Source organism: Stegodyphus dumicola, chromosome 3, assembly GCF_044657685.1.
Source record: "Stegodyphus dumicola isolate Sdum_Otavi_A_Nest chromosome 3, ASM4465768v1".
Taxonomy (NCBI): Eukaryota; Metazoa; Arthropoda; class Arachnida; order Araneae; family Eresidae; genus Stegodyphus; species Stegodyphus dumicola.
In genome coordinates, this window is record NC_140770.1 from 242,378,179 (window position 1) to 242,394,867 (window position 16,689).

General features: G+C 32.3%; 1 protein-coding gene across 1 annotated transcript in view; it reads left to right on the forward strand.

The window, feature by feature from the left end:
- The window catches only part of SMC3 (structural maintenance of chromosomes 3), a 198,663-nt gene that overhangs the window by 48,248 nt on the left and 133,726 nt on the right, over positions 1–16,689 (forward strand). The window contains exons 5-7 of the mRNA XM_085813974.1: positions 6,052–6,131; positions 6,248–6,326; positions 11,403–11,635. Of these exons, the coding sequence (XP_085670100.1) occupies positions 6,052–6,131; positions 6,248–6,326; positions 11,403–11,635 (392 nt within the window). The remainder of the gene's footprint in view (positions 1–6,051; positions 6,132–6,247; positions 6,327–11,402; positions 11,636–16,689) is intronic.

A 16,689-nucleotide genomic window follows, 5' to 3' on the forward strand; every position in this document is an offset into this window, starting at 1 on the left:
AGCCTAATGAATTTTGAGATGGTGGAAATGTTTGTTTACATTTCAAACTTGGCAAAATAGCGGATTTGTTGCCAATCTAGAGAAACTGAGCTTTGCAAACACAAAGATAACGCCTTCTTTTATTATTGCGAATTAAATCATGCTTAATCCATTTTGAAATTTATTCGAGGAAATAAGTGTTTCAGATTTACTTCATAATTTTCAATATAGATATTTTGAGTTTTTATTTATTTTTGCCTTGTTGGGAAGTGAGAACTGAATTAATGTGGAATACTGAATTGCTGTGAAAAACTGTTTCTTTTTTGTTTTGTTTGCTTAATTTCTTTTATACATCGTTTTAGATTTATTATAGTATTTGAATAGAACATGAGGCAACAATTGGATAATTCTTCAAATGGTATAAATTTATATGCATTCTGAGTTATAGTATTTTTTTTTTTTTTTTTTTTCTGACGCCAGTTGTTACATTATTTTCTTCCTTGACGTTCGTATGGATTTGGAGTGAATAACGATGACAGCACTTGATGGAATATCGAAACACACTTTATTTACTAATATTAACTGGGACAGCTGCAAAACACTTTGACAGTCTTCGAAGATCTAAAGACGCTGGAACAATCAACGACATAGCTTTCTCACTGTCAGGCAATAACAGTGAAAACAGCTTCGCTGTAAAGCACCAGAGTACAGCTCCCGACTGCTCAGTCGTTCTTGGAACTTCACCTACTCTCAATACTCTCCATGATACAACTCGGGATGCACTTGACGACATACAGAGCATAGCTCCCGACTCTTCGGTTCAGTTGTTTCTGGAGCTTAACACACACACTCTCTCGACGATGCACTAACCTCGATACTCTAAGACACTCCTTTGATGCACTCGACGACCCACTAGGCACTCGCTGCTCGTCTGTCAACTTGATCGACTCCGCATGAACTAACTCGAGACACCCTGACTCGCACTCTCTGCGTACCAGCAGGGTTTGCATAGTTTTGGGCTTGTGTTCAAGAACATTCTGTGCTAAACCGGTAAGAATTTGTTCCATAAGGTTCTCCATTCGTGCATGGCATATCGTGAATTTTGTCGCCAAATGTGCGATTTCTCGCCGAATATGGCAACCCTGCTTTCCTTTGCCATTTTTATGGCAACTCTCTCTCTATATAAAGGTGGTCTGGCTTTAATGGGAAAGCTGTCTTTTTTTTTTTTTCCTGAATTAGTCTATGAACTTTAACAATCAAAGGCAATAATCATTTATATAAATAAATAATTTATTTGTTAAAGTCAATTTCATATTTATTATTAAATTTGGACGCAGTTTTTTGTAATACCTTATGTGTTTCACAAGCAATTTAAGCAGCTCATTATTTTAGTGCAGGAGTTAGTGCTAAAGCTGTTCAGATATTTAAATTCTAAATTTTAGGTATTTAGACGACAAACACTAATAATTGTAATTGAATAATTTTAGTAAAATATCTTAATTTATCTTTGCCAGTTTAAGAATTGCTTTAATAGTGCAGTTAAACTTTTAACAAAAACTGTATCTAAGTTATATCTATACAATATTATATGAGTAGATGAGTCAATTTTTAAATTGCTTGAAACATCTGATTCCAAATATTTATTTTCTGTCCCTGTTATTCTGATGTACTCTGTCCAATCATGATGTGCTAGGCTGTAAGATATTTCCTTCCTCATTATACATGCTACCATGGTGTAATTGAAAGCACATCCGACTAGCAGTTGGGATGTCTGGTGTCTGAATCCTGGCAAAGCTATCATTGGTTTTTGTAGTTCTTGCTTCGAAAACCTAACGATAGTTGTAACAAGTAGTGCTGAACTAAAATACGGATTATTCATCACAACCAGGATTTGGTGACTGTGGACTCTATCTGGTTTCTCCCACTGGCCCTTTAAGTGGAAGAGAATGTAAGTTATTTCTTCCCTGCTTTTTAGCATGCTTTTATGGAGTAATTGGAAACATATCCAGCTAACAATCAAGATGCCCAGAGTTTAAATCCTGGCTAAGTCATCATTTGTTTTTCATCTTTTTATCTGTAACCAGTGCTCGTACGTAAAGATGTTTTGTGGATTTATGTTCTGAGGCTTAAGCAGATTACAAGTTCCTTTCAAAATGAATTAATACAGACAACATTGCTATTGCAATGGTTAGTACTAACAAAGTAATTTCATTTCAGCTAATTTTTATGCATGAGTAACTTATTTTAATTGCACAAAGACAACAGTTTGCAGTTTTTTGCTTGGCTTCCTTGGCTTGCAGCACTATTTATGAACAATGTGCTATAGCATCATTTTTTCTTAAAAATTTAACAAAATAAATTTTTAAACTGTTACAACTCTTACAATTTACATAAATTAATTTTGTTTTGATATAATTATATATACAATAGAAAACCAGAAATCCGCAATACCTGGGACTAGAGGTTGTGTGGATTTTGCATATTTTAGGACAGGGAAGAAAGATAACTCATAATAGTATTTAGATTAAAAACTCGAAATAAATAAGGATATGTACAAACATTAAAGATATATACAGCAAAGACATATGAAAATAAGGAACATTAATGAAGCATAAAATATTTTTTAAAAATGTTTTAAACATTTTTCTGATAGAGGTTTGTTTTAAAACTTAAGGGTGCTCCAGGTTAACCCTTTGGCTGTTCATCCCGCGATTTTCATGGGCAACTCAAATGTAGCAAAGTCTGCTCATCCCACGATTTCTGCGGGCATGTGTTTTTCTTCCTATATTGAGGAGCGCATCCCGTTTTTTCCCCCGTTTAACCACTGAAATAAATTATATACAGTATTAGATGTTTAGTTTATGCTTTGGCCAACAGATATCGTTAGTTGTCCACTAAATTGTGGCGTTTGAAGGCACGTGGTATTACCGGTCACACTCCACTTTTTGCCGCTTTTTTCTTACAAAAATGGCTGCTAGAAAATATTCAGAGATTATCTTGATTATTTAATTAAATTATTAATTACATTTATTGGTTAGATTAATAATTAGATTGATTATTAATTATTAATTAGATTTATTGAATCCGGTGCAAAGACTGTGAAGTTGGACTTTGCCTTGAACCCTGTTTTGAATTCTGTCATACTAAATTGCATTTCTAAGATATTTTCCCCTCATTGCTTTATATTTTCTTAAATTTTATATATTTTACCTTTTTATATTATGCAATAAATAGAAATTAACTGTAATTTGACTGAAATTTGTGTAAAAATTTTTTTTGGGGTGATGACATCTGAAATTGGTTTTTCTGGCAACTTAGCTTCTCATGATAAAAATCTATATCAAAAAATATTTTCTAGAAAGGAAAAATGTGTTTTTCAATTCTCCAATATATATAAATTTAAAATTAAAAAAAATTTTTTTGAAGCGATTTTAGTTTACAAATTGAGCAGCCAGAGGGTTAAGCTTTTTTTAAATTACATAAAGTCATAATTTCTTGCTCTATGACACAGCTCTGTTCTAAAAATTTTAGATATTTTTCACCATGTTCCAAACTTTTATTAAAGTATATTTTTTCACTCTTATCAAATTCACTATCGGTGTCAGTGTCAGAATAGTTTTCTTGCTGTGTTGAGTTCAAAATAGAGGCAAAGAATTTTATCATTGATCATTTGGTGTTTTGAGAGAATATATATAGCAAAGCACACTAGGGCTATCTTCGTAAAGGGTGGGATGCTTTCGTGGAGTACTTTCTAAGGGAAACTGGCTCGTATACACGTTACACATGGGGAAAACCACAAAAACGCCCATGCAGTCAGCCCATTCGTGGGATTCGAACCTCGGACCAAACTACCAGTGTTCAGCGACTTTACCGCTCGGCCGCTGGTGGGCCCATTGATCGTCTGATATGCTAGCATTGGCTCATATCATCTATTCATCATATTTTTCTAACAAAACCTCATTTGTTTTTTCTTTTTAATATAGAAGCTATTGTCTTTGCTGCATTCACCCTAAAACCAGAAAATTCACTGTCTTCGCTCTCAGTTTCAATAAACAGAGAAGATGGACCATACATTACACGAACCACTTACTAATGTTGTTTGAGAAACGGAATTCCATTACTCTGCTAACAAATAAATGAAGTTTTTGATAGTGAAATTTTTTTTTATAATCGCGAAACGAAATATAATTGTCCATTGAAAGAACTTTTTTTAGAACTCCAATTTGTAGTGGCTTTTAATACTGTATTGTGCCCTGGTTCATTGGTTGGATCAATGATGTAGCATTTGGGGCAAAAAATTAGCCACAGCATTGTCATACATTAAAATGGTTGTAGAGGAGTTATCTCTAATAATAGTAAAATCTTGTACTTTAATTGGAATCTCATACTGCTACAATGCTCTCTAGCCTCTTTAACTGTAATCCATGAATCATTTAGTCATAAGTTGTTTTGTGAACTAGGAATTTTTATTATTCCTGTAACTCATAGGTAAGGATTTCACTCCTTTTAGAGCTCTGGGATTGGTGCTCTTTCCAACTACCATTGACTTACATTTGTTAAGTTTCAGCTGTATTGCTGCATACTAAAATAGCAATTCTTTCTTTAGCTTCTTTCACAGCTGATGGTGTACTTTCTTTGCTTGTCGTAATGTCTTTCTTGGTAAACATCACCAAAAAGTCCAGTCTTGTCCATATTAAAAATCTGTTAATATTGGCTAAGATTATAAACTTTACATGCAAAGTCTAAATGTTCTGGGCTAAGATAAATAATGTAATGCTAATAAATGTTTTGCGATAAGATAAATAGTGTAATGCTAATAAATGTTCTGGGCTAAAATTTTCTTCTGCCACCATCACAGAAAATTCATCAGTAAATTCCTCTGTAGAAACTTTGTCTGCTGAAAGGTTTCCTCTGTAGGCTTTCTGATAGCGTATACTGCGTCTGCTTAAATTTGTTCAGGCAACTGCTGCTAAAATTGCACATCTCTTCTTATTTTTAAATCAACATCAATCTTTTTTCTCTCAGGAGTGGACCTGAAATTGATCTCTGCTGCTGCATCACTCTGCTGCTACTGGAACTAACTTTAATAACACTTGTACAAGGCAGCATTGAGATCTACCTATATTGCTTGTTGCAAAGATGTCTGATTTTGGATTCCAGTATTAGAATCATTAGCTGTAACATTTCATCAGCCTTTTTTTATTTTTTCATATATCATAAATGATCCATGTAGCAATAACCATACGATGCCTGCTATAAACTGAGAGAAGCACCTCTTTCCATTTACTGTAAAATTTCCACTTTTTGCAGTACTTTTTTTGTTATTACAACATGTTTATGTTTTTCAACATTGCAAGCAATATAACCTGCCATTCTATTAAGAAGGGCAGAAATTAAAAATATTTTAAATTTTATCTACAAAAATCCAGATAAAACAACTAAATGGCAGCACTAAACGATCTTTTGAAATAACAAAACTCAGGAAATACAACCGGAGTCATGATCTTAAAAGAGAAATTGAGTAAGTCATCTGCTTCTTTACCTCGATGCAGATTGGAGGGGAAGGGGAGAAACTTACCATCATGTTATTGATTTGGCAATTATTTCCATTATGACATCATTATTTGGTTAGTATTTCACTTTTCTCCAGTATTTTATTGTCCATGTTGTGGTTTCCTGAACTTATAGACTAAATGTTTATATTTTGAGAGCCTGCGTGGATTTCCATAGTTGGTGGATTTTTGGTATTTGACTGTATTTTTAATTTTATTATTATATATTTATTTTTATCAGTATTTTAGCCTCCCGGCTGAACTTCTTCATTTCGGAAATATGCCCTCTTGAGATTGCAGACCTCTTTTGTAGTGCCTTTGTTAAATGATCTAGAGAATATAATAAATTATTTACATTATGCAAGTTATGTTCCCCATTGATTCATGTTAAAACAAATTTGATAAGCAGTATTAATAAGAAATTGTAAAAATTAATTGTTAAATAATTTATGATAAAACTTCTATGTGTAATTGTTGTCAGTTTTTGTGCTAGTAATTTGTTTTGTCTCTTTTTTAATAGATAGACAAAGATGAAGTTTCTCTTAGGAGAGTTATTGGCTCCAAAAAAGATCAATATTTTTTGAACAAAAAAATGGTCACGTATGTGTATTTTTTCTTTTGGTTTGCTTCATAATATTTAATAACACCAAATTTTTAATATATAGTGTAAAGTACCTTAATAGTATTGTTTTTATAAGTTTTTAACTTTCTTGTAGGCGGACTGATGTTATGAATCTTCTAGAGAGTGCTGGATTTTCAAGGAGTAATCCTTATTACATAGTTAAACAGGGAAAAGTAAGATCTTTTGCAGTTTATTTGTTTTTAATTTCTAGATTTGCTATTGGATAATTCTTTTTAAGAAAGAGGGATATTGTATTCATGTTTTAAATTAAGGAAAAAAAAAAAAAAATGAACATGAAAAGACATCAGATTAATTTTTGATATTGTATTTTATCACTCCTAGCTGAGCATTTTAAGCAAAAAACCTGGTTACCATATGTTTCTCTATTCAAAAAACCTTATATGTCTCTCCATTCTTTTTCTTTCCTTTTTTTTTCCCACAAAAGTTATATAATTTTTTATGTATTTTATTTTTCGTTTTCATACAGATTTAATAAATTTTAGGCTCTGCAAAATCATTAAACTGTTTATGTCAGTTAATGTTTTAAATAAAAATCTTGGTAGATAGGATTAATGTTATTTATCTTATTTCTTTTAATTGTATTGTCGTGTTCTGCATGGTTTTAAAAGGAAATAAATGTTATGAGCAATGCAACAGCGAGTATATAACAGAAGTATTTTTGCAATAAAAACGAAAGTATAGTTATGAAACTATTTTGGAATGAAGTATATTTGTAGAGGTTTTTATTTAGTTTGCATTTTATTAGAGTAATAGGCACATGCTAAAAACATTACACAGAGTTATATCTAATTCTGTTTAGAATGTCATGTTATTTTGAATGTTGTTATTGAATATGCAGTATAATTAGAATCGTTCATGATATTTTAAAACGTTTCATTTTAATCTAAACTTAAAATATAAGCATTACAAAAGTCTTGACAATCAAAAGAATAGTTATTTCAGTAGCTTAAGTGTTTTTAAAATATTTCTTTTCATATATGTTTAAACATTGTATTTTAGTATATATTTTTGCTTTGTTGATTGACTAATTAGTTTGTGTGATTTGTCTTTAGCTTAATTTGGCAACAATTTTGACATTATTTGGTTACCTGTACCCTCATATGGAAGATCGGACTTATTTAGTGACTTTGGAGAGAAGCATTTGTTTGGGTTTCTTCTTTACATATATTTTAGTGCCATCTATCAAGTCCCATCTATTTTTTTTTTTACCTTATTCTTTTCTCATATATTATGAGAAAATATATGAGAAAGTTATTCTTGAAGCATACCCCCCCCCTTTTTTTTTAACCAGTTTCCGATTTGCATCCTAATAATTTGCTTGCAATTTTTCACACTATATTTCCATGAAAATTTGATTGTTTAAGAAGTACAACTTCATAAAATGCAAATTTTTGCATTCTGTATTGCTGGCCAAAATTTAATATTTCTGAAGAAATGCAAAGCATTCTTTTTCATCAGTTGGCAAACTTCACTGTCACATTATGACTCATTATAAGAAAAATGAATATACTAAATGTGAAAAGAAATACTTGTCAGAAAAATGACTGTTGGATTTCAAAAATATAAATCTGTATGTACTCAAACACATGCAAAGCATATGCTGGAGTTGCCATATAAATACTTTTTGGCAATATTGTGGGTTGCCATATAAATACTTTTTGGTGAAATCATGGGCTGTCACTTAATACTTTTGGTGACATGGTGTATTACCTCAACAATAATTTTCCCTGACATTTTGTAACTCAAATCTGATATAAGAATTAAGATTTTACTAGTATTATAGAAAAAGTCAGAGTATTACGTAATGACATTGCATCTATTGTTTGAATGGTTTGGGGATCTTTGTTTAGAGAGTTAGCATAATTTATTGTACAATTACATTGTAATTATTGGGAAATAAACCTAGAGGTAGTAGCAGGTGATCAACCAATTGTGTACTGTTAATTTTTTTTTTTTTTCACTCTGAGGTTTTGTATTTAGACACTTGCTATAACTGCTTGCGATTTCTTGTCAAGAATTGGTTCCTTTTTAGAAAAATGGGTATTGTTATTATAACTATTATTAAAAGTAACCTTCTGTATTGTGCTAGGTAAAAAGGCTGAAATTATAGTTATTTAATTAATTTATTTTATTTCTAATGGCATATTACAAAGGCACCTATAGATAGAATAAGCAAATATGGAAGAGAACAACTAAACTAAGAACAGTCCACAATATAATACAGTCAAAAGTCTTTAATTCGGACTCGTCGGGACTTCGGCGATTCTGGATTATCGGTTTTTCCGTATTATAGATCATCAGTTTAAATTTGGTAAGATGGCATGCAGAAATTATAAAATTAAAAACATGAAACCATAATTTATGAAATAAAGAGCATTTATGATCTAAAGGGTATCAAAATTTGCAAAAAAAAGCTTAATATTTTTTTTTTTTTTACTTTATTAAAAATTTCTTTCAACGCGCGCATGCGTAAAGCATACATTATGCATAGTCGAAATTAGAAAATTGCAAACAGAAAACTATTTGATGTGTATTCGTGATATTTATAACGAGGAGGAATTTGATTTAAATCATATCAAAGAACGGAGTACACCGGGATGAAATACTGCATTTAGTAAGGAATTATAAGCCGAATAAAATAAAAACATCTGCCCTGAAGATAAGGATAGTGCTGACAGATCTACTTCCAGTTCGTTGCGCGCCACGACCCCCCCCCTTGCAGAGCAGCGTGAAATGATAAACAGATTTTGGAATGCTTATAGAAGCAAAGGATATGCCTTTGTCCATTTTTTTTAAGCAATTCCACTTTTTGTGATGGACATTGAAACATGGTTTCGCTTTGTAGATCCTTTGGCAGCTCCAGAATCGGAAATTCTTTTTGACATAATCGAAAGTTCAAGCTTACTTTTATAAAATTGCTCTAACAGTCTGTAAAAAATAATAAGCCGGATCCAATTAGAAGATTAAGGAACAACGCTATCTGCAACACTAACTGAAATAGATAATTAGATAATTTTAGTTTAGCCTATACCATCTGTTATACATTGAACGCACATGCGTAAGGCATGCGCTTACGCATGCACAGAAAGTTTGTAGCTTTGAGGTCCGGATTATAGATCATTCCGGATTATGGACGTCCGGATTAAAGACTTTTGACTGTATATAAATCTATTTTGTGTCTTGCCTCCGAGTGTCTCTGCCAGAGTGATCCAGCATTAGATGAAGCACAATGACTTAGATATGAGGCATTCATTTCCTGATCAGTGTTGCACAAGTTACAAATTGGTCTTGGGACAAACTTCAGAATAGTATGGGTTACTTTTGTGCCTAAATGTATAAGGAATTCAGCATGAATTGCATCTTCATCGAAGCTTTATTAGATATTAATTGGCTGTATGCCACAGACACTTCATCCATGGTGATTGAAGAACTAAAAATCGGGAGTTCTGCATTTGTGAAGAATTATTTTGAGTGGATCTTATACCTTCTTTAATTAATTTTATCTGCTTTCTACAGTAATCAGATTTATGTTGTCTATTGGAGAAATTATGCACAAATGTGTTTGCTATTATTTTACTTGAAGTTACAGACATTCCATTCACTAAGAAGGTCTTTAATTTAACCAGTCTCTAATTTTTGTTTTTACTTTATGCGAGAAATTTTTATGCCCTTTTTGAAAGCTTATCTAAGAAATAAAGTTTTCAAATGGTGATCTGTCTGAGAGAAAAGTCTTCTTAAACAAAGCAGTTTGTTTTTGCCAAATCCTGACGTTAGCCTATTTCATTTATTTTTCATCATTTCAAGTTCATCAGACCAGAAGCATCTGTAGCCATTAATCTTCCTTCTTGGAATACATTTTGTAATACAAAAAATTATCTTGCTTACAATATATTTGGAAATGGTTTTGACTTTTGCTCCAAAATCAATTTTGTTGGGATCAAGCACGACATTCATTACTTTCAGAAAATTCCTCCAGTATGCTTTCTTAAAATTCCATGGTGTTTTTGAAACATTTATGCTTTTATGTAAGGGTGAGAATGTTAAATCGGCAGTTACAGGTGCCATTTAAGGTTGCAACTGATCCACAATTATGTTCGGATAGTGTGCTGCTTTCATGGTCTGTTTTAGTACAACTAAGGGTCACGCAAAGCATAATGCCGCCACTACCAGCCTGTTTATGGCCTGCTGTACGGGAGAAAGCACTGTTTTGCCTGGAAGACTGTGAATCCTGACACGACCATTGACATGATGAATGAGAAAATGCCATTTACCCAACCAGGCAACTGTCTTCCACTTATCCATGATTTGGTCCTGATGTTCTCAGGCCTACTGTAGGCATAGTTGATAGTGACACTTGGTCAAGTGGAGTGGGGTCAAGTCAGTATAAATTGGATGTTTGCTGCACAGTCTTATGTCCAACAGTGTCCTCTGAACTGTGTGTTCCAGAATACTTGTACTGAGACCTGCACCGTATTGGGCTGTCAGCTGAGCCACTGTCTGGCAACGATTTTGCTGTATCAAGTGGGACCGTTTCTGACGTCCTTTTTCTTTGATGACATGTAGATGTCCAACACCTTGGTGTCTACTTCTGGTGTCACAATCATTTATTCACTTTTTATAAATGCAAACAATGGCAGATTGTGAAAAACCTACTAGTCATGCAGTTTTGGAGATATTCATTCTGATTTACAATCTGCCATCTATCATATTCGCTTAGATGAGCAGCTTTCCCCATCACTTGCAAAAGTAAGTGTAAGAATGGTTCCTTACCTTCTCCAGCAGCAGTTAAATACTATTTCCACTTAATCATGTGCCTTTCATATCATCCAGATGAGTTCATTGCAAAATGTGGGGATGGTCATGTTGTGGCTCATTAGCGTATATAGGATCTAAATTATACATATATGTATATAGGATTGCTTGAATATGTTAATTTCTAAGATGTGTTTAAACATCATAACATATAAGAAGCAGTATAATTTTTCTGTTTATATATTAATTATATTACATCAATATCTTGTAAAATAGAAATAGCTGAAGGTATAAATTTTTATATTGCAAATAACGACAAGTGCTTTGATATTTTTTGTGTTATATATTTTATACTTAAACATGAACATTTTGTACTTTTAAATAACTGCTTTGATATTAATTTTTGTGTTGTACATTTTATCTTTTCTTATTTAGGAAATAAAACTGTGTTTTAGTTATTTGTTATTTCAATTTAGATAAATCAAATGGCAACGGCTCCAGACTCTCAGCGTTTAAAATTGCTGAGAGAAGTTGCAGGTACGCGGGTGTATGATGAACGAAGAGAAGAGAGTAAAAGCATTTTAAAAGAAACTGTTGGTAGGACAGAAAAAATTGAAGATCTCCTCAAATACATTGAGGAGAGGCTAAAAACTTTAGAAGAAGAGAAAGAAGAATTGAAAGAGTATCAGAAGTGGGATAAAATGCGAAGGTATAATTTTTTTATATGCTATCTATCTTTTGTATGCTATTGAGTTCTTTTTAAGTTGCAAGTATCCTAAGTTTTACTAATGTTTATTTTATTTTAAAACTGTACTATCACTTCTTATTTTCTACTTCTGGCCAGAATTAAATGCTTTAACTTGTTTATGCAAATTGTCTTGCTAACGCTCAAGTACTTAAGTTGTGGCTTTTTGCCAAGCGAGGGAGAGAAGGAGTTTTAGGAAGCAAGCCGCTTGCCACTGTAGTTTTACGAGTTTTCACTCGGTTGCTGGTTGCCTTTAAGGCCAGAGGTTTAGCCCTCTTGATAGTTGCAAATGTACTGTAGTTTAAGCAGCTCGGCGTACTACATACGTACCTTTTTTAAATAAAGGCCAGTCTTAGTGCTAGGCATTTGTATACTAATTCAAAGTTAGTTTTTTAGTTAGAGTTTTAGTTAGTAGTTTTTATATTCTTACGTTCAGACCACAAGTGGTTGGTCTCTGTATTCCGAAGTTCGGAAGATCCTGTAAAAGATCGAAAATAAAGGGTTTCGTATACCCTTCCTGCTTGTGTTGTCTACTTCACACCTTCTTGAACATAGCTTGAGTAAGCTCCTTGTTCCGATTCAGGATCATTTATGTTTCCAAAGCAAATCAAGAGAAACACAAGTCCTGACAAAGTAGATAGTGAATTTCTTTAGTTTACAATAAGGAATAATTTAAAGGAAAATATGAATTATATTTACACTAAAAAATCAAGTTCAAACATTATTAATGTCAAGAGTTTTCACAAGTAGTCCATGTCTTTATTAATTGGAATCAACAGCTGAACTAAATTCATCTTCTTTTATTGCTACTTTGCAAATAGTTGTTTTATGTAGGATTGCTATGTTTTTTTAGAACTGACATGCATATGTAAAGGAAAAAGGTCTCTTTTGCAATATGATCTTATAGCAGTTTCTGTGTGTGCTAATTTTAAGACTGCATTTTTACTGAAGTATGTTGATGGTTTGAGCTTTCCTTTTCATGCACTAAGGTAAGATGTTTTAACAAGTATTTTATAAAGGAGATACAGTTTTGCTGTATTGGTTGCTAAAGAATCTATTAGCATTTTTCTTATGCTCATAAATTTTTATAGATAATTTTCTAGATGTGGAACTAATGTACTGAATTTTGATATTTATCTCTTCATTGCAAACTGTGATGCTATATACGCCTGATATAGTCCTTGTACTGACATCCAATATGTCTATTCTTTGCAATTTCTTGGTAAATTGGGGCTGGGGTTGCGGCAAGTTCATAACCAAATCTTTGAAAACTGAACTGATGAATGGGATTAAGAGGATAATAGAGGAATGTTTCAGCGAAATTACTTTGGTGTGATTGTTGTATCAATAGCAAATTTACTTTTGTTGAATAAACTGCAGAAACTGATTTTACTGTTAAGGTTTTCTGAAAAGTTGAGTATCTGTTATTTATTGCTGTTTCTAGAATATATTTACATTCATTTTCACAAAGCTGAATTATAGAAAAAAATTTCTAAGCTAGTTTTAAGTAAAAATAAAAAAGGAGCTATTTTACAACTATAAAATGAAAAACAATCATATGGGATTAATCTGGTGTTTGTTATTTAACTTATGTGAAGCAACCCCAAAGTTGCCAAACTTGATGACATTTTGATGTGTTTCCTGTGTCACCGTAATGGGTATTGTAATGGAATAAATGTTATTGATCACTGTATTAGCTGTAACCATAACACAACCCTCATATTGCCTCCCAATAATTTCGAGAAGCAGAAGGTACTAGAAATGTCTCGGCGACCAGATGAAAATTATATAAGGCTGGAGAGAGCACCTGCTGTCAGTTATTTAGTTATTTTTGCGAGCTGTTAGGTGAACGTGAACTGAGATATTTCCAGGTTAGCTTTCTCTTCAGGTGCGCTTTACATTGCTAAAGTTTGAGAATTCTTACCTGTATGAGAATTTCTGTGAAAAATTGCAGAATTTTGAGGTGTTTCTTATCATAAAATCAAATTTTATAAGCTTTCCTTGAACCTATGTGTATTGAATTTATTACGAACCCATATGCACACATCTTTTGGTGTTAGAAATGGGATTCAACTTTAGGTTGGCTTCTTTCAGTTTCTGAAGCACTTTTCTAAGACTTTTGATATGTTCTTCAAAACTCTTCCCAACGATAATGAAGTCATCCAGGTATAATCAGACAGGCTCCATAGGAAAGTCCTGTCATCGCGGTCTCCATGATGTGTTTGAATGTTGCCATTGCATTACATAGGCCAAACGGCATCACCTTAAGCTGCCAAAGTCCTTGTCTGGTGGTAAAAGCCGTCTTTTCTCAGTCATTAGCGTGTATGTCTACTTGCAGTATCCACATTTTAAATTAAGTGCCAAAAACCATTTCCTTCCAGAATTTCCACAGAAATTCTCATACAGGTGTTCACAGTATCACAGAGGGCAATCAGTAGTAATACTTCAAACTACTTACGCTAAACACAATGTAATGCAAGGCATCTCTCTCTGGCCTCATATAGTTTTCATCCAGCTGCCATGATATTTCTTATACCTTGTGGAAGCAAAAAAGTGTCTTATGTATGCAGTCTATTACGAACCTGTACGCACACAACAATATATATATAGTACAAAGTCCATAATCCAGACTTGTTGCGGCTTCTGCGATTCCGGATTAGGATTTTTTCCGGATTATAGATTTTCAATTTAAATCTGGTAAGATGGCATGCAGAAATTATACACTTAAAAATATATGAAACCGTAATTTATGAAATGAAGAGCAATTGTGATCTAAAGGGTATCAAATTTTACAAAAATAAATAAATAAATAAATAAAAATAAAAATAAAATAAATAAAAATAAAAAAAAGCTTATTATTTATTTGTTTACTTTATTAAAAATTTCTTTCAATGCGCGCATTCTCTATGCATATGCATAAAGATTGTGGCTTTGAGGTCTGGATTATAGATCATTCCGGATAATGAGCGTCCAGATTACAGTCTTTGTACTGTATATATATTATTGAATTAATGAACTGAAATTCATTGAAATCAAAATAAATTTCCTAATACTTGTGCAATAGCTTCAAAGTACGATAATAATAATTTATTTACTAAGAAATATTGATTATATTATCTCGTAATATAAATTTAGTAGAATGTATCTAAATAAAGCAACCCAGAAGTATGAAATTTAATCCCGAAAATATTTTAAAAGAAAACTTGAATTTAAATCGTGAAAACAGAAATTCGAACTTTTAATATGAAAATTAATAAACCAAGTAATTATCATCATTGATCGGAAGTTGGTTGACTACTCAAGGGGACAAACCAACCTCCATTCAATTAACAATAATTAATAAATGTGAAGGTGTTTCGGCTTTTTCTCAAGTAAGAATAATGATGCCAAACTGGCAATTTTCGAGTTTGAATTCAATCATTGAGATTAAAGAGATGAATTAAGATGGAGTAGTTCTGTAAGTTAATGGATTTTTAGAAATTTTGACTTATTATAGCCAAATTAAGTAGAGTTCTATAAAGAATTCATTTTGCATGTAGCATATCCATTAAGTTAATGGATTTTTTTTTTGGAATCTAGAGTTAATATTGCCAAATTAAGTAGTAAAAATATTTTATTATATACTTGAGTAAAGTGTTCCTCGATACTCTCACTTTCATGCATGTTAATTCAAAACTGTTTTTATAAATGTAATAAACAGAAACGAATCTTTGCCATATTTATGAAATAGAATTCAAAGTAATCGTAATAAACATGAGAAAGAAAATAAACAATGCAATCTTTGCAAAAATTAATGAAATATAAATTGAAAACTGAAATATATATAAAAAAGGGTATATGGAAATATACAAAGTTCTGAGGGTTGCACAATTTGTGTGCAGAAAATAAATCTGATAATAATCTGAAGGTATTGTGACTTCAGAAAATGAGAGATTACTAGTTACTGAACATGTATGGGGCTAAACTCCAACAAAATTTTATATTAAACTGCAGGAAATTTATAATGATCAGGTAGGGGATCGTTGTACAACTTTACATTGCGTTGCTGTGCTTTCATGAATGATGTGTAAAATATACATGATGGTTGAAGATTAGGAACACCGAAAATATCAACAAATTAAGGTACTACTGGCACAAGAGCCGGGGCAGCGGATTCAACTGCAAGGTGCCACAGAACTAAGGAATGAAAAATTTTAGAAGTACTGGTGTGCAAAATAACCTAGTAGTCCTAACCTAGTGTGATATTTGTGCCAAGCTAAAGAGAAAGAAGTTTGTCAAGCAACATGCCAGAAAATATCACAAGGTAAAGTGATTTCACCAGGATCAGTATGCTGTATTTTGACAGAAATTTTGTTGCAGGGAAAAGCCTGTGTGTTGTTGACCTCTCATGGTTTGATGCAATGTTATTGAAATGTATATTTGATAATGAAGGTGAAGAATTTCCATTTTTAATAATGGCAACTGACAAAACAGGAATTAAAAGCTCTGGCCAGCTTTGAAATTATTGTCAATCCAGTGAAGTCCATTCTTCCTGCAACCTAAAAAATTTCAACATGCTGAATTTCTGGTGAAATAAATGCGGATCTCTGCCTAGAATTATTAAAGAATTATAACAAATAATTACGTTTTATGTGAAAAAAGTGTTAACTGCAGCATGTTACTGTAAGTGGTTGTAAACATTTTGACAAATTGCATAAAATTTACTTGTCTTAAGGATGAGAAATGAATTTTTAAGATACCCATACATGAGAAAATTTTGACAAGTCTCCTAACTAGTAGCAGAGAACCTAACGTCAGTAACCAAAATTTCCCCTAATTTAAAACACTTTCCCAAACTGAAAGACCTCCCTGTGTGGAAGCGATTTTCATTTTTGAAATGGGTTTTTTCAGCAGTTACTAAGCCATTCGAGAACTGAATAAAATTGAATAAAAGTAGCAAATCTTCTAAGACATTGATTGGATAATGATTGTTGTGAAGCAAAGGAAATTACTACACAGAAGCTGAAATGCCTGAAATA